Source organism: Oncorhynchus clarkii, unplaced genomic scaffold (assembly GCF_045791955.1).
Source record: "Oncorhynchus clarkii lewisi isolate Uvic-CL-2024 unplaced genomic scaffold, UVic_Ocla_1.0 unplaced_contig_14002_pilon_pilon, whole genome shotgun sequence".
Taxonomy (NCBI): domain Eukaryota; kingdom Metazoa; phylum Chordata; class Actinopteri; order Salmoniformes; family Salmonidae; genus Oncorhynchus; species Oncorhynchus clarkii.
In genome coordinates this window covers 1-27081 of record NW_027261012.1, presented here as the reverse complement: position 1 = coordinate 27081, position 27081 = coordinate 1, and the positions used below count along the sequence as shown (strand labels likewise).

At 47.1% G+C, this 27081-nt stretch overlaps 2 protein-coding genes across 2 annotated transcripts in view; one reads left to right on the top strand and one right to left on the bottom strand.

Moving 5' to 3' along the window:
- Positions 1-18041, top strand: part of LOC139403203 (histone H3 associated protein kinase) — a 34609-nt gene extending 16568 nt beyond the window's left edge. Inside the window, exons 6-17 of the mRNA XM_071146916.1 lie at positions 1220-3292; positions 5953-6100; positions 6407-6564; positions 6857-7048; positions 7305-7390; positions 12161-12223; positions 12463-12554; positions 14554-14633; positions 16309-16397; positions 16723-16865; positions 17081-17183; positions 17626-18041. Coding sequence (XP_071003017.1) covers positions 1220-3292; positions 5953-6100; positions 6407-6564; positions 6857-7048; positions 7305-7390; positions 12161-12223; positions 12463-12554; positions 14554-14633; positions 16309-16397; positions 16723-16865; positions 17081-17183; positions 17626-17827 — 3429 coding nt within the window. The 3' untranslated portion in view covers positions 17828-18041. The remainder of the gene's footprint in view (positions 1-1219; positions 3293-5952; positions 6101-6406; positions 6565-6856; positions 7049-7304; positions 7391-12160; positions 12224-12462; positions 12555-14553; positions 14634-16308; positions 16398-16722; positions 16866-17080; positions 17184-17625) is intronic.
- A 2251-nt stretch (positions 18042-20292) lies between these two features.
- LOC139403201 (uncharacterized) lies at positions 20293-25399 on the bottom strand (the record flags this gene model as incomplete). Its single annotated transcript, XM_071146913.1, has 3 exons — positions 20293-20411; positions 20621-20994; positions 25292-25399. Coding segments are annotated over 3 exons (576 nt in total), but the record flags the coding sequence as incomplete, so codon positions are not given.
- Between the last annotated feature and the right edge of the window lie 1682 nt (positions 25400-27081).

Here is a 27081-nt window from a genome sequence, read left to right as displayed (position 1 = left end):
CTCCCGATCCATTCTACCGTCACTCCCCCCGAGGCCCCGTTCTCCCGCTCCATCCTACCGTCACTCCCCCCGAGGCCCCGTTGTCCCGATCCATCCTACCCTTCACTCCCCCGAGGCCCCGTTCTCCCGATCCATCCTACCCTTCACTCCCCCGAGGCCCCGTTCTCCCGATCCGCTCCATCCTACCGTCACTCCCCCCGAGGCCCCGTTCTCCCGATCCGCTCCATCCTACCGTCACTACCCCCGAGGCCCCGTTCTCCCGCTCCATCCTACCGTCACTCCCCCGAGGCCCCGTTCTCCCGATCCATCCTACCCGTCACTCCCCCGAGGCCCCGTTCTCCCGATCCATCCTACCCGTCACTCCCCCGAGGCCCCGTTCTCCCGATCCATCCTACCGTCACTCCCCCGAGGCCCCGTTCTCCCGATCCATCCTACCGTCACTCCCCCCAGGCCCCGTTCTCCCGCTCCATCCTACCGTCACTCCCCCGAGGCCCCGTTCTCCCGATCCATCCTACCGTCACTCCCCCCGATGCCCCGTTCTCCCGATCCATCCTACCGTCACTCCCCCCGATGCCCCGTTCTCCCGATCCATCCTACCGTCACTCCCCCCGATGCCCCGTTCTCCCGATCCATCCTACCGTCACTCCCCCCGAGGCCCCGTTCTCCCGATCCGCTCCATCCTACCGTCACTCCCCCCGAGGCCCCGTTCTCCCGATCCGCTCCATCCTACCGTCACTCCCCCCGAGGCCCCGTTCTCCCGATCCGCTCCATCCTACCGTCACTCCCCCCAGGCCCCGTTCTCCCGCTCCGCTCCATCCTACCGTCACTCCCCCCGAGGCCCCGTTCGTCTGATCCATCCCTTCTCCATAGTGGCTCTGGTCATAAATTGTGAGCTACATCATGTCCCCTGAGACATCCTAACCCCTGTGTGTCTGTCTCTCTCTGTATGTGTCTCTCTCTGTTTTTGTCTCTGTCTCTCTCTGTGTGTGTCTCTGTCTCTCTCTCTGTGTGTCTTTGTCTCTCTCTGTGTGTGTGTCTCTGTCTCTCTCTGTGTGTGTGTCTCTGTCTCTCTCTGTGTGTGTGTCTCTGTCTCTCTCTGTGTGTGTGTCTCTGTCTCTCTCTGTGTGTGTGTCTCTGTCTCTCTCTGTGTGTGTGTCTCTGTCTCTCTCTGTGTGTGTGTCTCTGTCTCTCTCTGTGTGTGTCTCTCTTGTCTTCCCAGGTCCTGCTAGCCCAGCTCAGCCTCAACTCCTCTGATGACTTCGTCCAGGGTGGAAGAGAAGAAGGGGGAGTGGTCCAGCGTTCCTTCCCTCGCCGTGCCAAACAGGGGCGCCGCCGGGCCCTGGCCAACGCTGACAGCTCATTGGCCGACCTGGGTAACAGCGAAGCAACCAACAGTAAAGGTTTCCTGCGAGATATCTCTCTGAACGTGTCGCCCGAGCGACCCTGCCACAGGAAACCTCTCTTCTCCTCCACCCCCAGCTCTCGTTCCCTCCCTCCTCCTCCCTCCTTCCTCCGTCCACCTATCTCTCCCTCCGCCAGTGACATCATCTCTCTGAGCACCACCCAGGAGGAGCTCGATGTTCCAGAGGACCCCCTCTCTCTCACAGAGCTGCGCCAGCTGTCGTCCCTGGGCCAGGCAGTGGGACAACCAGAGGTAGGAAACCGTGAAGAGCCGACTCCCCGTGGATCAACCAGCCTGAGGAGTAACGGGAGCCGGAATGGAGGCTCGGCGATCCAAGATGGCGTCCGTGAGCAGCCGAGCCCGGAGCTGTTCTCCGCGGTTGCCTGTGAGCAGACTGACCCAGGCAGGGCCGGGGAGGAAACTGAGGACGGCAGCCATTTTGTGTCAGCGACGGTGGGACAGGATTGGCTGGCCGAGGTCGTGAAGGAGAGGTGTCTGACACGGTGCTGTGCCGTACGGCTAGAGAGAGTGTACAAACTGCACGGCGACACCACATGTTCACCCTGCGTCGACCAGACACGGTCACATGACAACGGGCGGTCTGTTGACCACGTGCACTCGGCGACCAGGGGTCAGTCCATCGACCACTCGGTGATCAGGGATCCCTCTAGAGACCACACAGGGTCAGTGACTGAAGGGCAGTCTGTAGACCGTGCGGTCAACGACAGCGGTCAGTCTCTGGGCCGTATCGTGTCTGTCAGCCGGACCAGTGAGGAACCTGTCAGGGTGAAGCAGAGACTGACCACACACTGTGAGGTACAGCTGGGGAGGCTGACCGTAACTGAACCCCACAGAGAGACCAGCCTGACCGTAACTGAACCCCACAGAGAGACCAGCCTGACCGAAACCCGACCCCACAGAGAGACCAGCCTGACCGAAACCCGACCACACAGAGAGACCAGCCTGACCGAAACCCGACCCCACAGAGAGACCAGCCTGACCGAAACCCGACCCCACAGAGAGACCAGCCTGACCGAAACCCGACCCCACAGAGAGACCAGCCTGACCGAAACCCGACCACACAGAGAAACCAGCCTGTTGCCCAGTGACCACAACCCACGGTCGGACAGCAGTACGGCAGGTGACCACGCACGTTCAGAGCACGTTCCCAGGGACAGTCTCGTCCCTAAAGAGCACGTTCCCAGGGACAGTCTCGTCCCTAAAGACCACGTTCCCAGGGACAGTCTCGTCCCTAAAGACCACGTTCCCAGGGACAGTCTCGTCCCTAAAGAGCACGTTCCCAGGGACAGTCTCGTCCCTAAAGAGCACGTTCCCAGGGACAGTCTCGTCCCTAAAGACCACGTTCCCAGGGACAGTCTCGTCCCTAAAGACCACGTTCCCAGGGACAGTCTCGTCCCTAAAGACCACGTTCCCAGGGACAGTCTCGTCCCTAAAGAGCACGTTCCCAGGGACAGTCTCGTCCCTAAAGACCACGTTCCCAGGGACAGTCTCGTCCCTAAAGAGCACGTTCCCAAGGACAGTCTCGTCCCTAAAGACCACGTTCCCAGGGACAGTCTCGTCCCTAAAGACCACGTTCCCAAGGAAAACCCCCACAGAAGGAAGGTGGGAGGAGCTCCTATAGAGCGTAGGCGGAGGAGCGTGTCTCGGGAGCGGCCCGCCACCAGAAGGAAGGTGGGAGGAGCTCCTAAAGAGCGGAGGAGCGTGTCTCGGGAGCGGCCCGCCACCAGTAGGAAGGTGTGTGTGAGTGGTGTGAGTGTTAGTCGCTGGGGAAGGAGAGACGGGGCTCCCAACAGCAGAGCAGCACCTCCCCCTGGCCGAGCTGGGGACTGCAGCATTACTGAACTGCTGTCTGCTCAACACACACACGGGGTAGGTGGTATCACACACACACACACACACACACACACACACCAAAAGGTCAGTAGGTGGTATCCACACACACACACACACACACCAAAAGGTCAGTAGGTGGTATCCACACACACACACACACACCAAAAGGTCAGTAGATGGTATCCACACACACACACACACACACACACCAAAAGGTCAGTAGGTGGTATCTCACACACACACACACACACACACACACCAAAAGGTCAGTAGGTAGTATTCAGTCTATCAGACAGTATTATATTATAATGTTCCAGGTATCCAGTCTATCAGACAGTATTATATTATGATGTTCCAGGTATCCAGTCTATCAGACAGTATTATATTATGATGTTCCAGGTATCCAGTCTATCAGACAGTATTATATTATGATGTTCCAGGTATCCAGTCTATCAGACAGTATTATATTATCATGTTCCAGGTATCCAGTCTATCAGACAGTATTATATTATGATGTTCCAGGTATCCAGTCTATCAGACAGTATTATATTATCATGTTCCAGGTATCCAGTCTATCAGACAGTATTATAATGTTCCAGGTATCCAGTCTATCAGACAGTATTATATTATGATGTTCCAGGTATCCAGTCTATCAAACAGTATTATATTATGATGTTCCAGGTATCCAGTCTATCAGACAGTATTATATTATGATGTTCCAGGTATCCAGTCTATCAGACAGTATTATATTATGATGTTCCAGGTATCCAGTCTATCAGACAGTATTATATTATGATGTTCCAGGTATCCAGTCTATCAGACAGTATTATATTATCATGTTCCAGGTATCCAGTCTATCAGACAGTATTATATTATGATGTTCCAGGTATCCAGTCTATCAGACAGTATTATATTATGATGTTCCAGGTATCCAGTCTATCAGACAGTATTATATTATGATGTTCCAGGTATCCAGTCTATCAGACAGTATTATATTATCATGTTCCAGGTATCCAGTCTATCAGACAGTATTATAATGTTCCAGGTATCCAGTCTATCAGACAGTATTATATTATGATGTTCCAGGTACCCATTCTATCAGACAGTATTATATTATCATGTTCCAGGTATCCAGTCTATCAGACAGTATTATATTATGATGTTCCAGGTATCCAGTCTATCAGACAGTATTATATTATGATGTTCCAGGGATCCAGTCTATCAGACAGTATTATATTATAATGTTCCAGGTATCCAGTCTATCAAACAGTATTATATTATGATGTTCCAGGTATCCAGTCTATCAGACAGTATTATATTATGATGTTCCAGGTATCCAGTCTATCAGACAGTATTATATTATAATGTTCCAGGTATCCAGTCTATCAGACAGTATTATATTATGATGTTCCAGGTATCCAGTCTATCAGACAGTATTATATTATCATGTTCCAGGTATCCAGTCTATCAGACAGTATTATAATGTTCCAGGTATCCAGTCTATCAGACAGTATTATATTATGATGTTCCAGGTACCCATTCTATCAGACAGTATTATATTATCATGTTCCAGGTATCCAGTCTATCAGACAGTATTATATTATGATGTTCCAGGTATCCAGTCTATCAGACAGTATTATATTATGATGTTCCAGGGATCCAGTCTATCAGACAGTATTATATTATAATGTTCCAGGTATCCAGTCTATCAAACAGTATTATATTATGATGTTCCAGGTATCCAGTCTATCAGACAGTATTATATTATGATGTTCCAGGTATCCAGTCTATCAGACAGTATTATATTATAATGTTCCAGGTATCCAGTCTATCAGACAGTATTATATTATGATGTTCCAGGTATCCAGTCTATCAGACAGTATTATATTATAATGTTCCAGGTATCCAGTCTATCAGACAGTATTATAATGTTCCAGGTATCCAGTCTATCAGACAGTATTATATTATGATGTTCCAGGGATCCAGTCTATCAGACAGTATTATATTATAATGTTCCAGGTATCCAGTCTATCAGACAGTATTATATTATAATGTTCCAGGTATCCAGTCTATCAGACAGTATTATATTATGATGTTCCAGGTATCCAGTCTATCAGACAGTATTATATTGTTCCAGGTATCCAGTCTATCAGACAGTATTATATTATAATGTTCCAGGTATCCAGTCTATCAGACAGTATTATATTATGATGTTCCAGGTATCCAGTCTATCTGTGGGGCGGCAGGGTAGCCTAGTGGTTAGAGCGTTGGACTAGTAACCGGAAGGTTGCAAGTTCAAACCCCCGAGCTGACAATCTGTCGTTCTGCCCCTGAACAGGCAGTTAACCCACTGTTCCTAGGCCGTCATTGAAAATAAGAATTTGTTCTTAACTGACTTGCCTAGTAAAATAAAAAAATAAAAAAATAAAGACAGTATTATATTATGATGTTCCAGGTATCCAGTCTATCAGACAGTATTATGATGTTCCAGGTATCCAGTCTATCAGACAGTATTATATTATGATGTTCCAGGTATCCAGTCTATCAGACAGTATTATATTATGATGTTCCAGGTATCCAGTCTATCAAACAGTATTATATTATGATGTTCCAAGTATCCAGTCTATCAGACAGTATTATATTATGATGTTCCAGGTATCCAGTCTATCAAACAGTATTATATTATGATGTTCCAGGTACCCATTCTATCAGGCAGTATGGTATTGGGGACTCCAGTTCGTGGTAACAGACTCCACCTGTCCTCTCTGCTGGTCAACCTCACTCCTGAGACTCACACCTGGAGTCGCCTCAAAGCTGCCCTCTCCCTACACAGGAAGACCAAAGGTACATCTCTCTGTGTCTCTGTCTCCCTCTCTCTGTGAGTGACCCCAAAGGTCTCTCTGTCTCTCTCTGTCTCTTACTCTCTCTCTGTCTGTGTCTCTCTCTTACTCTCTCTGTATCTTACTCTCTCTGACCGTGTCTCTCTGTGTCTTGTCTCTCTCTGACCGTCTCTCTCGGTCTCTCTCTCTGTCCGTGTCTCTCGGTCTCTCTCTCTCTCTGTCCGTGTCTCTCGGTCTCTCTCTCTCTCTGTGACTCATTGTGTTAATGACTGCAGTGTTAAATGACTTGTTGTTTTTGTCCCCCCCTCAGCGTTCCTGACTCCGAAGAGGCCTCTCTACCTGCTGTCCTCTCCTGAGGCGGAGCTAGGGGTGGGACTAGAGGCGGAGCTAGGTGATGTCAGTCAAAAACTGTTCTCCACGCCCCGCCCACCAAACCTCCGCTCAACGATACAGGGGAGCACTCCTCTGGTACACACACATATTAAATATACACTTGTACTCTGTGTCTTCTCTGTAGAGTGTGTATCTAATGTGTGTGTTCTCTGTAGAGTGTGTATCTAATGTGTGTCTTCTCTGTAGAGTGTGTATCGTGTGTGTGTTCTCTGTAGAGTGTGTATCTAATGTGTGTGTGTTCTCTGTAGAGTGTGTATCTAATGTGTGTGTGTGTGTGTGTGTTCTCTGTAGAGTGTGTATCTAATGTGTGTGTGTGTGTTCTCTGTAGAGTGTGTATCTAATGTGTGTGTGTGTGTGTTCTCTGTAGAGTGTGTATTCGTTAGACGGAGAGCTGTCTGATGACCAGAAGGTGTTTGTGGAGTGTAACCAGACAGGACCTCTGGGCTTCCAGGACTGTCTCCCAGCAGCCAGGATGAAGCTGTGTAGGAAGATCGGAGAGGGGACCTTCGGAGAGGTCTTCAGTACCACCAACACCTCTGGAGACGCTGTCGCTCTCAAGGTAGGAGAGGAACCCATCTGTGGAGATCATTCCGGTCTCTCTCTCTCGCTGTCTGTCTCTGTCTCTCTCTCTCTCTCTCTCTGTGTCTCTCTCGCTGTTTTTCTGTGTCTCTCCCTCTCTGTGTGTGTGTGTCTCTCTCACTGTCTCTCTGTGTCTCTCTCTGTGTCTCTCTCTCTCTGTGTAGATCATTCCAGTGTCTCTCTGTCTCTCTCTCTCTGTGTAGATCATTCCAGTCTTTCTCTCTCTCTCTGTGTAGATTATCCCAGTAGAAGGATGTGACCAGGTGAATGGAGAGGAACAGAAAACCTTTGGAGAAATCCTCCACGAGATTATCATCTCCAAGTACGACCCTAACCTGCTAATGTAGAAAATACACTGTGAATCTGAGACCCTAACCTGCTAATATATAAAATACACTGTGAATCTGAGACCCTAACCTGCTAATATAGAAAACACACTGTGAATCTGAGACCCTAACCTGCTAATATAGAAAACACACTGTGAATCTGAGACCCTAACCTGCTAATATAGAAAACACACTGTGAATCTGAGACCCTACCTGTTAATATAGAAAATACACTGTGAATCTGAGACCCTAACCTGCTAATATAGAAAACACACTGTGAATCTGAGACCCTAACCTGCTAATATAGAAAACACACTGTGAATCTGAGACCCTGACACTAACCTGCTAATATAGAAAATACACTGTGAATCTGAGACCCTGACCCTAACCTGCTAATATAGAAAATACACTGTGAATCTGAGACCCTGACCCTAACCTGCTAATATAGAAAACACACTGTGAATCTGAGACCAGACCCTAACCTGCTAATATAGAAAACACACTGTGAATCTGAGACCCAGACCCTAACCTGCTAATATAGAAAATACACTGTGAATCTGAGACCCTAACCTGCTAATATAGAAAACACACTGTGAATCTGAGACCCAGACCCTAACCTGCTAATATAGAAAACACACTGTGAATCTGAGACCCTAACCTGCTAATATAGAAAACACACTGTGAATCTGAGACCCTAACCTGCTAATATAGAAAACACACTGTGAATCTGAGACCCAGACCCTAACCTGCTAATATAGAAAACACACTGTGAATCTGAGACCCTAACCTGTTAATATATAAAATACACTGTGAATCTGAGACCCTAACCTGTTAATATAGAAAATACACTGTGAATCTGAGACCCTAACCTGCTAATATAGAAAACACTGTGAATCTGAGACCCTAACCTGTTAATATAGAAAACACACTGTGAATCTGAGACCCTAACCTGTTAATATAGAAATCACACTGTGAATCTGAGACCCTAACCTGCTAATATATAAAACACACTGTGAATCTGAGACCCTGACCTGCTAATATAGAAAACACACTGTGAATCAGAGACCCTAACCTGTTAATATAGAAAATACACTGTGAATCTGAGACCCTAACCTGTTAATATAGAAAACACACTGTGAATCTGAGACCAGACCCTAACCTGCTAATGTAGAAAATACACTGTGAATCTGAGACCCTAACCTGCTAATATATAAAATACACTGTGAATCTGAGACCCTAACCTGCTAATATAGAAAACACACTGTGAATCTGAGACCCTAACCTGCTAATATAGAAAACACACTGTGAATCTGAGACCCTAACCTGCTAATATAGAAAACACACTGTGAATCTGAGACCCTACCTGTTAATATAGAAAATACACTGTGAATCTGAGACCCTAACCTGCTAATATAGAAAACACACTGTGAATCTGAGACCCTAACCTGCTAATATAGAAAACACACTGTGAATCTGAGACCCTGACACTAACCTGCTAATATAGAAAATACACTGTGAATCTGAGACCCTGACCCTAACCTGCTAATATAGAAAATACACTGTGAATCTGAGACCCTGACCCTAACCTGCTAATATAGAAAACACACTGTGAATCTGAGACCAGACCCTAACCTGCTAATATAGAAAACACACTGTGAATCTGAGACCCAGACCCTAACCTGCTAATATAGAAAATACACTGTGAATCTGAGACCCTAACCTGCTAATATAGAAAACACACTGTGAATCTGAGACCCAGACCCTAACCTGCTAATATAGAAAACACACTGTGAATCTGAGACCCTAACCTGCTAATATAGAAAACACACTGTGAATCTGAGACCCTAACCTGCTAATATAGAAAACACACTGTGAATCTGAGACCCAGACCCTAACCTGCTAATATAGAAAACACACTGTGAATCTGAGACCCTAACCTGTTAATATATAAAATACACTGTGAATCTGAGACCCTAACCTGTTAATATAGAAAATACACTGTGAATCTGAGACCCTAACCTGTTAATATAGAAAACACACTGTGAATCTGAGACCCTAACCTGTTAATATAGAAAACACACTGTGAATCTGAGACCCTAACCTGTTAATATAGAAATCACACTGTGAATCTGAGACCCTAACCTGCTAATATATAAAACACACTGTGAATCTGAGACCCTGACCTGCTAATATAGAAAACACACTGTGAATCAGAGACCCTAACCTGTTAATATAGAAAATACACTGTGAATCTGAGACCCTAACCTGTTAATATAGAAAACACACTGTGAATCTGAGACCAGACCCTAACCTGCTAATATAGAAAACACACTGTGAATCTGAGACCCTAACCTGCTAATATAGAAAACACACTGTGAATCTGAGACCCTAACCTGCTAATATAGAAAACACACTGTGAATCTGAGACCCTAACCTGTTAATATAGAAAACACACTGTGAATCTGAGACCCTAACCTGCTAATATAGAAAACACACTGTGAATCTGAGACCAGACCCTAACCTGCTAATATAGAAAACACACTGTGAATCTGAGACCCTAACCTGTTAATATAGAAAACACACTGTGAATCTGAGACCCTAACCTGCTAATATAGAAAACACACTGTGAATCTGAGACCAGACCCTAACCTGCTAATATAGAAAACACACTGTGAATCTGAGACCCTAACCTGTTAATATAGAAAACACACTGTGAATCTGAGACCCTAACCTGCTAATATAGAAAACACACTGTGAATCTGAGACCCTAACCTGTTAATATAGAAAACACACTGTGAATCTGAGACCCTAACCTGCTAATATAGAAAATACACTGTGAATCTGAGACCCAGACCCTAACCTGCTAATATAGAAAACACACTGTGAATCTGAGACCCTAACCTGCTAATATAGAAAACACACTGTGAATCTGAGACCCTAACCTGCTAATATAGAAAATACACTGTGAATCTGAGACCCTAACCTGCTGATATAGAAAACACACTGTGAACCTGAGACCCTAACCTGCTAATATAGAAAATACACTGTGAATCTGAGACCCTAACCTGCTGATATAGAAAACACACTGTGAATCTGAGACCCTAACCTGCTAATATAGAAAATACACTGTGAATCTGAGACCCTAACCTGCTAATATAGAAAACACACTGTGAATCTGAGACCCTAACCTGCTAATATAGAAAACACACTGTGAATCTGAGACCCAGACCCTAACCTGCTAATATAGAAAACACACTGTGAATCTGAGACCCAGACCCTAACCTGCTAATATAGAAAACACACTGTGAATCTGAGACCCTGACCCTAACCTGCTAATATAGAAAACACACTGTGAATCTGAGACCAGACCCTAACCTGCTAATATAGAAAACACACTGTGAATCTGAGACCCTAACCTGCTAATATAGAAAATACACTGTGAATCTGAGACCCTGACCTGCTAATATCTGTCAGCATCTCAGCTTCTGTTCTGTCAGCTTCTGTTCTGTCAGCATCTCAGCTTCTGTTCTGTCAGCTTCTGTTCTGTCAGCATCTCAAAATACACTGTGAATCTGAGACCCTGACCTGCTAATATCTGTCAGCATCTCAGCTTCTGTTCTGTCAGCTTCTCTTCTGTCAGCATCTCAGCTTCTCTTCTGTCAGCATCTCAGCTTCTGTTCCGTCAGCATCTCAGCTTCTGTTCCGTCAGCATCTCAGCTTCTGTTCCGTCAGCATCTCAGCTTCTGTTCCGTCAGCATCTCAGCTTCTGTTCCGTCAGCATCTCAGCTTCTGTTCCGTCAGCATCTCAGCTTCTGTTCCGTCAGCATCTCAGCTTCTGTTCCGTCAGCATCTCAGCTTCTGTTCCGTCAGCATCTCAGCTTCTGTTCCGTCAGCATCTCAGCTTCTGTTCCGTCAGCATCTCAGCTTCTGTTCCGTCAGCATCTCAGCTTCTGTTTCGTCAGCATCTCAGCTTCTGTTCCGTCAGCATCTCAGCTTCTGTTCCGTCAGCATCTCAGCTTCTGTTCCGTCAGCATCTCAGCTTCTGTTCCGTCAGCATCTCAGCTTCTGTTCCGTCAGCATCTCAGCTTCTGTTCTGTCAGCATCTCAGCTTCTGTTCCGTCAGCTTCTGTTCCGTCAGCATCTCAGCTTCTGTTCCGTCAGCATCTCAGCTTCTCTTCTGTCAGCATCTCAGCTTCTCTTCTGTCATTACTTGTTGTCCTAGAATACTAAATCAACCCGTGCTCACCAGAAACACGTCATAAATCCGTAGAAGGAATCTTCAGTCTTGTTGACATCGGTCAAGTTTTCTGTCATCTTCTCTCATGGAGCGAAGAGGTTTTAGGGGAGAAAATGCAGGAACCAAAATAAAGAAGACCAAATGTCCCATTTGCATCAGTTTGACCAGGTGTGAGGAAATGGAAAGGCGCGTAAAACCTCAATGTGGCCTATAGATATGAATGAGACATTTATGATTTGATTTTGATTTGGATGCGTTGTTCTCTCTCTCATTTAAACCGCCCGCCCCGGGGATATAACTGACACTAATGCTGTCAGTACTAATGGTATCCGCCCCGGGGATATAACTGGGGGGAGTCTAGTGTATTCTAATGGTGTCTGGACTAATGGTGTCTGGACTAATGGTGTCTGGACTAATGGTGTCTGGACTAATGGTGTCTGTACTAATGGTGTCTGTCTGTACTAATGGTGTCTGTCTGTACTAATGGTGTCTGTACTAATGGTATCTGTACTAATGGTATCTGTCTCAGGGAGCTGAGCAGTCTAAAAGAGAAGAAACACAACCAGACCACTGGCTTCATCGGACTGAAGGAGTAAATATACTTCCTGTCTCTCTCTCTCTCTCTCTCTCTTTCTCTTTCTGTCTCTCTCGGTCTCTCTCTCTCTTTCTGTCTCTCTTTACCTCTCTCTCTGTCTCTCTCTCTTTCTGTCTCTCTCTCTGTCTCTCTCTCTTTCTGTCTCTCTCTGCCTCTACTGCTTGTCTTGATCAGATAATCTATGTAGAATTGCTAGGTCAATAGGTACTAGTACTAATATTAGTGTATGTGTCCAGTCTCCACTGTGTCAAGGGCTGCTACCCTCCAAGCCTGCTAAAAGCCTGGGACTCCTTCAACACACAGAGAGGATCAGAGAATGACCGGCCAGGTGAGAGAGAGAACCCTGTACACCTGTCTGTCTCCCTCTTAACCCAGGGGATGTCAAACATCCGGCCAGGTGAGAGAGCTAGAGCTGGCTAGCTCTATCTGATCCCCTTCAGTCTGGGAGCTGGGCTAGCTCTATCTGATCCCCTTCGGTCTGGGAGCTGGCTAGCTCTATCCCATCCCCTTCGGTCTGGGAGCTGGCTAGCTCTATCTGATCCCCTTCGGTCTGGGACCTGGCTAGCTCTATCTGATCCCCTTCGGTCTGGGACCTGGCTAGCTCTATCTGATCCCCTTCGGTCTGGGAGCTGGCTAGCTCTATCTGATCCCCTTCGGTCTGGGAGCTGGCTAGCTCTATCTGATCCCCTTCGGTCTGGGAGCTGGCTAGCTCTATCTGATCCCCTTCGGTCTGGGAGCTGGCTAGCTCTATCTGATCCCCTTCGGTCTGGGAGCTGGCTAGCTCTATCTGATCCCCTTCGGTCTGGGAGCTGAATAGCTCTATCTGATCCCCTTCGGTCTGGGAGCTGGCTAGCTCTATCTGATCCCCTTCGGTCTGGGAGCTGGCTAGCTCTATCTGATCCCCTTCGGTCTGGGAGCTGGCTAGCTCTATCTGATCCCCTTCGGTCTGGGAGCTGGCTAGCTCTATCTGATCCCCTTCGGTCTGGGAGCTGGCTAGCTCTATCTGATCCCCTTCGGTCTGGGACCTGGCTAGCTCTATCTGATCCCCTTCGGTCTGGGACCTGGCTAGCTCTATCTGATCCCCTTCGGTCTGGGAGCTGGGCTAGCTCTATCCCATCCCCTTCGGTCTGGGAGCTGGGCTAGCTCTATCCCATCCCTTTCGGTCTGGGAGCTGGCTAGCTCTATCCCATCCCCTTCGGTCTGGGAGCTGGGCTAGCTCTATCCCATCCCTTTCGGTCTGGGAGCTGGCTAGCTCTATCTGATCCCCTTCGGTCTGGGAGCTGGCTAGCTCTATCTGATCCCCTTCGGTCTGGGAGCTGGCTAGCTCTATCCGATCCCCTTCGGTCTGGGAGCTGGGCTAGCTCTATCCCCTTCGGTCTGGGAGCTGGCTAGCTCTATCCCATCCCCTAGCTCTGGTACGGTTATACCCCAGGGTGACATCACAATACCCCAGGGTGACATCACAATACCCCAGGGTGACATCACAATACCCCAGGGTGACATCACAATACCCCAGGGTGACAAAGTGTTAATGGGATTTTATATGTTCATATGAATGATTAGAATATTCCACCCTGAAACCATATGATTGTATGAAATTGATTAGAATCATGATGAAATTGATTAGAATCATGATGGAATTGATTAGAATCATGATGGAAGTGATGAGAATAATGATGGAAGTGATTAGAATCATGATGGAATTGATTAGAATCATGATGAAATTGATTAGAATCATGATGGAATTGATTAGAATCATGATGGAATTGATTAGAATCGTGATGAAATTGATTAGAATCATGATGGAATTGATTAGAATCATGATGAAATTGATTAGAATCGTGATGAAATTGATTAGAATCATGATGAAATTGATTAGAATCATGATGAAATTGATTAGAATCATGATGAAATTGATTAGAATCGTGATGAAATTGATTAGAATCATGAGGTTATTCTAATGTGTGTGTGGGTTTTACTCAGTAGAATTATATATCCGTGAGTGTAGTTTTTGTTCAGAGTGTATAACAATATATCTGTATTATAGTATCTTAAAACAGACTGTCTGATTCGGTGCCAACCTTGGCTGGGGGCCACAGAGTACTTCCCAGGGTCTCCCTGTCTTGAGGGAGGAGTGATTCTCACGGACTCCCCTAATCTTTGTCGGCTAGGCAGCAGGACAGTGTGTGCGTAGGATACCTACTGTTTGTGTGTGAATGTAAGGAGTAAGGAGCCGGTATTAAATGAATGGTTTTGTACAACAGACCAGCGTTCTCGTGAATAAACCTCATTGACTAATTTAGCCTCCGTCTGTTTCATTCTCTCAGATTTCTTCAATGAGGAGCAGCTGTTTCTTATCCTGGAGTTTGAGTTTGGAGGCAGTGACCTGGAGAACAGTAATGGACAGGTGAGGAGACCTGGAGAACAGTAATGGACAGGTGAGGAGACCTGGAGAACAGTAATGGACAGGTGAGGAGACCTGGAGAACAGTAATGGACAGGTGAGGAGACCTGGAGGACAGTAATGGACAGGTGAGGAGACCTGGAGGACAGTAATGGACAGGTGAGGAGACCTGGAGGACAGTAATGGACAGGTGAAGAGACCTGGAGGACAGTAATGGACAGGTGAGGAGACCTGGAGGACAGTAATGGACAGGTGAGGAGACCTGGAGGACAGGTGAGGACAGTAATGGACAGGTGAGGAGACCTGGAGAACAGTAATGGACAGGTGAGGAGACCTGGAGAACAGTAATGGACAGGTGAGGAGACCTGGAGGACAGTAATGGACAGGTGAGGAGACCTGGAGGACAGTAATGGACAGGTGAGGAGACCTGGAGGACAGTAATGGACAGGTGAGGAGACCTGGAGGACAGTAATGGACAGGTGAGGAGACCTGGAGGACAGGTGAGGAGAACAGTAATGGACAGGTGAGAACAGCAATGGACAGGTGAGGACACCTGGAGAACAGTAATGGACAGGTGAGGACACCTGGAGAACAGTAATTGACAGGTGAGGACACCTGGAGAACAGTAATGGATAGGTGAGGACACCTGGAGAACAGTAATGGACAGGTGAGGAGAACAGTAATGGACAGGTGAGGAGAACAGTAATGGACAGGTGAGGAGACCTGGAGAACAGTAATGGGCAGGTGAGGACACCTGGAGGACAGTAATGGACAGGTGAGGACACCTGGAGAACAGTAATGGACAGGTGAGGACAGTAATGGACAGGTGAGGACACCTGGAGGACAGTAATGGACAGGTGAGGAGACCTGGAGGACAGGTGAGGAGACCTGGAGGACAGTAATGGACAGGTGAGGAGACCTGGAGGACAGGTGAGGAGACCTGGAGGACAGGTGAGGAGACCTGGAGGACAGGTGAGGTAAGTGAGGACACCTGGAGGACAGGTGAGGACACCTGGAGGACAGTAATGGACAGGTGAGGACACCTGGAGAACAGTAATGGACAGGTGAGGAGACCTGGAGAACAGTAATGGACAGGTGAGGACACCTGGAGAACAGTAATGGACAGGTGAGGACACCTGGAGAACAGTAATGGATAGGTGAGGACACCTGGAGAACAGTAATGGATAGGTGAGGACACCTGGAGAACAGTAATGGACAGGTGAGGACACCTGGAGGACAGTAATGGACAGGTGAGGAGACCTGGAGAACAGTAATGGACAGGTGAGGAGACCTGGAGGACAGTAATGGACAGGTGAGGACAGTAATGGACAGGTGGGGACAGTAATGGACAGGTGAGGAGACCTTGTTCTGTTTGGTTCTCTACAGTATATCTGATTGGGTGTCCCCTCCCCTCCTCCTCATCATCTCCTCTCCCTGTCCTGTCCTCTCTCTCCTCCCTCTCCTCCTCTCCTCCCTCTCCTCCTCTCCTCCCTCTCTTCCTCTCCTCCCTCTCCTCCTCTCCTCCCTCTCTTCCTCTCCTCCCTCTCCTCCTCCCTCTCCTCCTCCCTCTCCTCCTCCCCTCCTCTTCTACTCCCCTCTCTCCTCTCTCCTCCTCCCCTACCTCTCTCTCTCCTCTCTCCCCTCTCTCCCCTCCTCCCTCTCCCCTCTCTCCTCTCCAGCTGGCGTCAGTGATGGTGTCTAAGAGTATCCTCCATCAGGTGACTGCTGCTCTGGCTGTGGCTGAACAGGAGCTCTGCTTTGAACACAGGTCTGTCTGTCTGTCTAACCTGTCTGTCTGTCTGTCTATCTAACCTGTCTGTCTGTCTAACCTGTCTGTCTGTCTGTCTAACCTGGTCTGTCTGTCTGTCTAACCTGTCTGTCTGTCTGTCTGTCTGTCTAACCTGGTCTGTCTGTCTGTCTAACCTGGTCTGTCTGTCTGTCTAACCTGTCTGTCTGTCTGGTAACACCTGTCTGTCTAACCTGTCTGTCTGTCTGGTAACACCTGTCTGTCTAACCTGTCTGTCTGTCTAACCTGTCTGTCTGTCTGGTTACACCTAACTGTGTGTGTTAGTAACCTGTTTTCCTGTCCTCAGAGACCTCCACTGGGGTAATGTGTTGGTCCAGTCCACTAAGGAGAAGGAGGGGAGGTTCCTCCTCAATGGAACAAACCATTCCTTAGAGACCAGGGGGGTGAGCGTACGCATCATCGACTACTCCCTCTCCAGGCTCGAGATTGGTCAGTCCACCTCTGTCTCCCTCTCTGTCTCCCTCTCTGTCTCCCTCTCTGTCTCCCTCTCTGTCTCCCTCTCTGTCTCTCTCTCTCTGTAACACTAACGTGTGTGTGTGTGTGTGTGTGTGTGTGTGTGTGTGTGTGTGTGTGTGTGTGTGTGTGTGTGTGTGTGTGTGTGTGTGTGTGTGTGTGTGTGTGTGTGTGTGTGTGTGTGTGTGTAGATGGTCTCACCGTGTCCTGTGACATCTCAGAGGATGAGGAGTTGTTCCAGGGACATGGAGACCTGCAGTTTGACATCTACAGACTCATGAGACAGGAGAACGGGTACGTTGGGGTGGGGGGTTACCATGGAGACCTGCAGTTTGACATCTACAGACTCATGAGACAGGAGAACGGGTACGTTGGGGTGGGGGGTTACCATGGAGACCTGCAGTTTGACATCTACAGACTCATGAGACAGGAGAACGGGTACGTTGGGGTGCGGGGTTACCATGGAGACCTGCAGTTTGACATCTACAGACTCATGAGACAGGAGAACGGGTACGTTGGGGTGGGGGGTTACCATGGAGACCTGCAGTTTGACATCTACAGACTCATGAGACAGGAGAACGGGTACGTTGGGGTGGGTGGTTACCATGGAGAACGGGTACGTTGGTGTGGGTGGTTAACGGGGTGTGGGTGGTTATTGGGGGTGTGGGTGGTAACCTGTCTGTCTCTAACCTGTCTGTCTGTCTCTAACCTGTCTCTCTCTCTCTCTCTCCTACAGTAACAAGTGGGGTGACTACCAGCCCCACTCCAATGTGTTGTGGCTCCACTACTTGAGCTCCAAGCTGCTGACTATGACCTATAAGAGTCGAGGGGGGCGGGGCGTCAAGCAGGCCAGGTTGGACCTGCAGCGTTTCCACGACGATGTCCTCACCTTCCGATCTGCCTCTGACATACTGTACAACTGTGGCCTGTTCCAATGAGAAAGAGAGTGTGTGTACTGCCACATATTGTTGTTGTTAGCTTGGTTAGCGGGATGCTAAGTGGTTAGCGGGATGCTAAGTGGTTAGCGGGATGCTAACTGGTTAGCGGGATGCTAACTGGTTAGCGGGATGCTAACTGGTTAGCGGGATGCTAACTGGTTAGCGGGATGCTAAGTGGTTAGCTATAGTATTGTGTAGGATCCAGTCGTAACCTTTTTTTGGAGGTGAACTCTTGTTGTGAATAATATTTATAAACCCAGAAGACTGTAATGGCTTTGTATTCTAAAATTAAAAAAGGGGTTTCGTTAATAAACGTTGAATTAGAAACAATGACCAAAAAGTGTGTTTTCGTGTCTGATTTTTTATTTTATTATCAAGAACCAACGCAAAGATTCCTAGACGCCGTTCCAGACTCCCTCCGCCTCGTCAAGGACGGCGGAGTACAGAAATCTGTTACCCACCTAACTGCGGATCTGAACGTACTAGCCTCAATGCAGTCTCACCGCTAAAAACAAAACATACGGCACAATAAACTAGCTCCCTGACAACAAGAAAATACCCTGAAGCTTCCAGAACATTGGAACAGAAATGGCGCCACACCAAACTGGAAGTCTTCTGAAAGACAGTACCGTGCCGTATCGAAGAGCCCTCACTGCTGCTCCACCAAACAGGAAGTCTTCTGTCTAGCTTGGAAAGACAGTACCGTGCCGTATCGAAGAGCCCTCACTGCTGCTCCACCAAACAGGAAGTCTTCTGACTAGCTTGGAAAGACAGTACCGTGCCGTATCGAAGAGCACTCACTGCTGCTCCACCAAACAGGAAGTCTTCTGAAAGACGGTACCGTGCCGTATCGGAGAGCCCTCACTGCTGCTCCACCAAACAGGAAGTCTTCTGAAAGACGGTACCGTGCCGTATCGAAGAGCCCTCACTGCTGCTCCACCAAACAGGAAGTCTTCTGAAAGACGGTACCGTGCCGTATCGAAGAGCCCTCACTGCTGCTCCACCAAACAGGAAGTCTTCTGAAAGACTGTACCGTGCCGTATCGAAGAGCCCTCACTGCTGCTCCACCAAACAGGAAGTCTTCTGAAAGACGGTGCCGTATCGAAGAGCCCTCACTGCTGCTCCACCAAACAGGAAGTCTTCTGAAAGACGGTACCGTGCCGTATCGAAGAGCCCTCACTGCTGCATCCTATTTTTACAACGTAATTGAGGAGAAAAGTTAAATCCTAAATATTTTTTTTAATACTGTCACAAAGCGAACTAAAAAGCAGCATTCCTCAAGAGAGGGTGGCTTTCATTCTTTTATTTAACTAGGCAAGTCAGTTAAAAACAAATTATTATTTACAATGATGGCCTCCCAGAAGGCTATACTCGGCCCTCTCACCTGGCTAACTCATTCATCCTGGTTCAGGGAACAGCCCCCCTACAGTATCTGAACCACAGTCACCTGGTTCGGGAAACAGCCCCCCCTACAGTATCTGAACAACAGTCACCTGGTTCGGGAAACAGCCCCCCCTACAGTATCTGAACAACAGTCACCTGGTTCGGGAAACAGCCCCCCCCTACAGTATCTGAACAACAGTCACCTGGTTCGGGAAACAGCCCCCCCTACAGTAGCTGAACAACAGTCACCTGGTTCGGGAAACAGCCCCCCTCCAGTATCTGAACAACAGTCACCTGGTTCGGGAAACAGCCCCCCCTACAGTATCTGAACAACAGTCACCTGGTTCGGGAAACAGCCCCCCCTACAGTATCTGAACAACAGTCACCTGGTTAACTCATTCATCCTGGTTCGGGGAACAGCCCCCCTCCAGTATCTGAACAACAGTCACCTGGTTCGGGAAACAGCCCCCCCTACAGTATCTGAACAACAGTCACCTGGTTCGGGAAACAGCCCCCCCCTACAGTATCTGAACAACAGTCACCTGGTTCGGGAAACAGCCCCCCCTACAGTAGCTGAACAACAGTCACCTGGTTCGGGAAACAGCCCCCCTCCAGTATCTGAACAACAGTCATCTGGTTCGGGGAACAGCCCCCCCTACAGTATCTGAACAACAGTCACCTGGTTCGGGGAACAGCCCCACCTACAGTAGCTGAACAACAGTCACCTGGTTCGGGAAACAGCCCCCCCTACAGTATCTGAACAACAGTCACCTGGTTCGGGAAACAGCCCCCCCTACAGTATCTGAACAACAGTCACCTGGTTCGGGAAACAGCCCCCCCCTACAGTATCTGAACAACAGTCACCTGGTTCGGGAAACAGCCCCCCCTCCAGTATCTGAAGCTGATACAACATCAAACCAAAGACAGCAGATTAAATATAAATAAAATACTTTATTCCACATTATAGATTATAATACAGTACATTTGCATTGAACAAGCATAGTTTTGGTCTGTCAGGTGTTTGTTTAAAGCTGAGTGTGTTGTACAGGTGTGTAGAGGTCACCTGTGTGTGTGTGGGGTGTGTGTGGTGTGTGTGTGTGTGTGTGTTCAGAAGGAGAAGTACTTCGTGTACCAATCCTGCCTCTGAGGGTCCCGCCCCTCTGCCCCCTGGCCACTCCCCCTCTGCTCCAAATATGGGCTCCTGGGAACACAGGAAGCACATTTTAGACTGCTGGGGGACAGAGAGACAGACAGACAGACAGACAGAGAGTCAGACAGACAGAAATACAGAAGGAGACAGACAACTATGGGATGATATTCTTAGACAGACAGAGAAGGACATTGGGCTTTGTGAAGGAACACAGACAGTGCTATTGGCTGTGCTGTTTCCATAGATACAGTATCTGTTACCTGGTTGACTGGCTGTTCAGGTGTGGGCGGAGCTCCTGCGAGGGTGAGGTGACGTGTCGAATCCCATGTCGAGGCTCGGGGAGGGAGGATGGACAGAGGGGGAGGGGGGTGGTGGGAGCAGGGGGGAGAGGAGTGGGGGTACGAGAGAGAGGGCCGCGACCGCTGGGATCCAAACTGGGAGACCTGGGAGTACGTGGGAGGGAGGGGGAGGAACGGGGGAGAGAGGAGGAGGCGTAGGGCAGAGTTGAGGAGGGGGAGGGATGTTGGGGGAGGCAGGGGGAGGGGGTGTCGTGGGGGAGGAGGACGCTCCTCTCATAGGCGCTGAGGTTTGGAACGCTGGTGACGCGGGGCGGAGACTCGTCCACACGCTTCCTCTGAAACATCATGACGACAACATTCATACAACACAGTGAAACACTAGTTAATCCCACCAATACAACACTAGTTAATCCCACCAATACAAAACTAGTTAATCCCACCAATACAACACTAGTTAATCCCACCAATACAACACTAGTTAATCCCACCAATACAACACTAGTTAATCCCACCAATACAACACTAGTTAATCCCACCAATACAACACTAGTTAATCCCACCAATACAACACTAGTTAATCCCACCAATACAACACTAGTTAATCCCACCAATACAACACTAGTTAATCCCAACAATACAACACAGTGAAACACTAGTTAATCCCACCAATACAACACTAGTTAATCCCACCAATACAACACTAGTTAATCCCACCAATACAACACTAGTTAATCCCACCAATACAACACTAGTTAATCCCACCAATACAACACAATGAAACACTAGTTAATCCCACCAATACAACACTAGTTAATCCCACCAATACAACACTAGTTAATCCCACCAATACAACACTAGTTAATCCCACCAATACAACACTAGTTAATCCCACCAATACAACACAGTGAAACACTAGTTAATCCCACCAATACAACACTAGTTAATCCCACCAATACAACACAGTGAAACACTAGTTAATCCCATCAATACAACACAGTGAAACACTAGTTAATCCCACCAATACAACACTAGTTAATCCCACCAATACAACACAGTAAAACACTAGTTAATCCCACCAATACAAAACTAGTTAATCCCAACAATACAACACTAGTTAATCCCACCAATACAACACTAGTTAATCCCACCAATACAACACTAGTTAATCCCACCAATACAACACTAGTTAATCCCACCAATACAACACAATGAAACACTAGTTAATCCCACCAATACAACACTAGTTAATCCCACCAATACAACACTAGTTAATCCCACCAATACAACACTAGTTAATCCCACCAATACAACACTAGTTAATCCCACCAATACAACACAGTGAAACACTAGTTAATCCCATCAATACAACACAGTGAAACACTAGTTAATCCCACCAATACAACACTAGTTAATCCCACCAATACAACACTAGTTAATCCTACCAATACAACACTAGTTAATCCCACCAATACAACACAGTAAAACACTAGTTAATCCCACCAATACAACACAGTAAAACACTAATTAATCCCACCAATACAACACAGTGAAACACTAGTTAATCCCACCAATACAACACTAGTTAATCCCACCAATACAACACTAGTTAATCCCACCAATACAACACTAGTTAATCCCACCAATACAACACTAGTTAATCCCACCAATACAACACTAGTTAATCCCACCAATACAACACTAGTTAATCCCACCAATACAACACTAGTTAATCCCACCAGATACAACACTAGTTAATCCCACCAGATACAAAACTAGTTAATCCCACCAATACAACACTAGTTAATCCCACCAATACAACACTAGTTAATCCTACCAATACAACACTAGTTAATCCCACCAATACAACACAGTGAAACACTAGTTAATGCCACCAATACAACACAGTTAAACACTAGTTAATCCCACCAATACAACACAATAAAACACTAGTTAATCCCACCAGATACAACACTAGTTAATCCCACCAATACAACACAGTAAAACACTAGTTAATCCCACCAATACAACACAGTAAAACACTAATTAATCCCACCAATACAACACAGTGAAACACTAGTTAATCCCACCAATACAACACTAGTTAATCCCACCAATACAACACTAGTTAATCCCACCCATACAACACTAGTTAATCCCACCAATACAACACTAGTTAATCCCACCAATACAACACTAGTTAATCCCACCAATACAACACTAGTTAATCCCACCAGATACAACACTAGTTAATCCCACCAGATACAAAACTAGTTAATCCCACCAATGCAACACTAGTTAATCCCACCAATACAACACTAGTTAATCCTACCAATACAACACTAGTTAATCCCACCAATACAACACAGTGAAACACTAGTTAATGCCACCAATACAACACAGTTAAACACTAGTTAATCCCACCAATACAACACAATAAAACACTAGTTAATCCCACCAGATACAACACTAGTTAATCCCATCAATACAACACAGTAAACACTAATTAATCCCAACCAATAAACACAGTAAAACACTAGTTAATCCCACCAGATACAACACTAGTTAATCTCACCAATACAACACTAGTTAATCCCACCAATACAACACTAGTTAATCCCACCAATACAACACAGTAAAACCCTAGTTAATCCCACCAATACAACACTAGTTAATCCCACCAATAGTACACAGTTAAACACTATTTAATCCCACCAATACAACACTAGTTAATCCCACCAATACAACACTAGTTAATCCCACCAATACAACACTAGTTAATCCCACCAATACAACACTAGTTAATCCCACCAATACAACACTAGTTAATCCCACCAATACAACACTAGTTAATCCCACCAATACAACACTAGTTAATCCCACCAATACAACACAATGAAACACTAGTTAATCCCACCAATACAACACTAGTTAATCCCACCAATACAACACAGTTAAACACTAGTTAATCCCATCAATACAACACAGTGAAACACTAGTTAATCCCACCAATACAACACAGTGAAACACTAGTTAATCCCACCAATACAACACTAGTTAATCCCACCAATACAACACTAGTTAATCCTACCAATACAACACTAGTTAATCCCACCAATACAACACAGTAAAACACTAGTTAATCCCACCAATACAACACAGTAAAACACTAATTAATCCCACCAATACAACACAGTGAAACACTAGTTAATCCCACCAATACAACACTAGTTAATCCCACCAATACAACACTAGTTAATCCCACCAATACAACACTAGTTAATCCCACCAGATACAACACTAGTTAATCCCACCAGATACAAAACTAGTTAATCCCACCGATACAACACTAGTTAATCCCACCAATACAACACTAGTTAATCCTACCAATACAACACTAGTTAATCCCACCAATACAACACATTAAAACATTAGTTAATCCCACCAATACAACACTAGTTAATCCCACCAATACAACACTAGTTAATCCCACCAGATACAACACTAGTTAATCCCACCAGATACAAAACTAGTTAATCCCACCAATACAACACTAGTTAATCCCACCAATACAACACTAGTTAATCCTACCAATACAACACTAGTTAATCCCACCAATACAACACAGTAAAACATTAGTTAATCCCACCAATACAACACAGTAAAACACTAGTTAATGCCACCAATACAACACAGTTAAACACTAGTTAATCCCACCAATACAACACAGTAAAACACTAGTTAATGCCACCAATACAACACAGTTAAACACTAGTTAATCCCACCAATACAACACAATAAAACACTAGTTAATCCCACCAGATACAACACTAGTTAATCCCATCAATACAACACAGTAAACACTAATTAATCCCACCAATACAACACAGTAAAACACTAGTTAATCCCACCAGATACAACACTAGTTAATCTCACCAATACAACACTAGTTAATCCCACCAATACAACACTAGTTAATCCCACCAATACAACACAGTAAAACCCTAGTTAATCCCACCAATACAACACTAGTTAATCCCACCAATAGTACACAGTTAAACACTAGTTAATCCCACCAATACAACACTAGTTAATCCCACCAATACAACACTAGTTAATCCCACAAATACAACACTAGTTAATCCCACCAATACAACACTAGTTAATCCCACCAATACAACACTAGTTAATCCCACCAATACAACACTAGTTAATCCCACCAATACAACGCTAGTTAATCCCACCAATACAACGCTAGTTAATCCCACCAATACAACACAGTAAAACACTAATTAATCCCACCAATACAACACTAGTTAATCCCACCAATACAACACAGTGAAACACTAGTTAATCCCACCAATACAACACTAGTTAATCCCACCAATACAACACTAGTTAATCCCACCAATACAACACTAGTTAATCCCACCAATACAACACTAGTTAATCCCAACAATACAACACAGTGAAACACTAGTTAATCCCACCAATACAACACTAGTTAATCCCACCAATACAACACTAGTTAATCCCACCAATACAACACTAGTTAATCCCACCAATACAACACTAGTTAATCCCACCAATACAACACAGTGAAACACAAAGACAACAGAGGAGTGTGTGTGTCACCCTCATAGTTGGTGTAACGATCCCGGGGTGTGGCCTGTTGTCATGGAGCCTGAGGGTTCCGTTGTCCCCGGCAACCGGAGGATGAAGCTGCAGCTGATGTCGTTCCTCCTGGAGAAACAATGAGACATCAGGTGTGTGTGGTAGGAGTAGGGTTGGAGTGGGGGGTAGGAGTGGGGTAGGTGTGTGGGGTAGGTGTGGGGTAGGTGTGTGGGGTAGGAGTGGGGTAGGAGTGGGGTAGGAATGGGGGGTAGCTGTGTGTGGGGTAGGAGTGGGGTAGGAGTGTGGGGTAGCTGTTTGTGGGGTAGGAGTGGGGGGTAGGTGTGTGGGGTAGCTGTTTGTGGGGTAGGAGTGTGGGGTAGGTGTGTGGGGTAGGAGTGGGGGGTAGCTCTTTGTGGGGTAGGAGTGGGGTTGGAGTGTGGGGTAGGAGTGGGGTTGGAGTGTGGGGTAGGTGTGGGGGGGTTAGGTGTGTGTGGGGTAGGAGTGGGGTAGGTGTGTGGGGTAGGAGTGGGGTAGGAGTGGGGGGTAGCTGTGTGTGGGGGTAGGTGTGGGGTAGATGTGTGGGGTAGTGGGGTAGGAGTGTGGGGTAGGTGCGTGTTAGGTGTGTGGGGTAAGAGTGTGGGGGTAGGTGTGTGTAGGGTAGTAGTGGGGTATAGATGTGTGGGGTAGGTGTGTATGGGGTAGAAGTGGGGTAGGTGTGTGGGGTAGGTGTGTTAGGTGTGTGTGTGTTAGGTGTGGGGGTAGGAATGGGGTAGGTGTGGGGGGTAGGAGTGTGGGGTAAGAGTGTGTGGGGTAGGAGTGTGGGGAAGGTGTGTGTGGTAGGTGTGTGGGGTAGAGGTGTGGGGTAGGTGTGGGGTTAGGAGTGGGGTAGGTGTGTGGGGTAGGTAGGGGGTATGTGTGTGGGGGTAGGAGTGGGGTAGGTGTGTGTTAGGTGTGTGGGTAGGAATGTGGGGTAGGAGTGTGTGGTGTAGGTGTGTGTGGGGTAGTGTGTGGGGTAGGAGTGTGTGGGTAGGAATGTGGGGTAGGAGTGTGTGGTGTAGGTGTATGTGGGGTAGTGTGTGTGGTAGGTGTGTGTGTGTGTGGTAGATGTGTGTGGGGTAGGTGTGTGGTAGGTGTAAGTGGGGTAGGTGTGTGTTGGGTAGGTTTTTGTGGTGTAGGAGTGTGGGGTAGGTGTGTGGGGTAGGAGTGGTGGGTAGCTGTTTGTGGGGTAGGAGTGGGGGGTAGCTGTTTGTGGGGTAGGAGTGGGGTTGGAGTGTGGGGTATGAGTGGGGTTGAATGTGAGGTAGGTGTGTGAGGGAGTGAGTGTGAGGTAGGTGTGTATGTGAGGTAGATGTGTGAGTGAGTGTGAGGTAGATGTGTATGTGAGTGTGAGGTAGGTGTGTGAGTGAGTGAGTGTGAGGTAGGTGTGTGAGTTAGTGTGAGGTAGATGTGTGGGTGAGTGTGAGGTAGGTGGGGTAGGTGTGTGTGGTAAGTGTGTGTGTGTTGGTATGTGGGTAGGCAGGTGTGGGGTAGGTGTGTGTGTGTGAGTGTGGGGTAGGTGTGTGTGCAGTAGGTGTGTGAGTGAGTGTGGGGTAGGTGTGTGTGTGAGTGTGGGGTAGGTGTGTGAGTGAGTGTGGGGTAGGTGTGTGTGCGGTAGGTGTGTGAGTGAGTGTGAGGTAGGTGGGGTAGGTGTGTGTGGTAAGTGTGTGTGTGTGTTGGTGTGTGGGGTAGGTGTGTGTGCGGTAGGTGTGTAAGTGAGTGTGGGGTAGGTGTGTGTGCGGTAGGTGTGTGAGTGAGTGTGGGGTAGGTGTGTG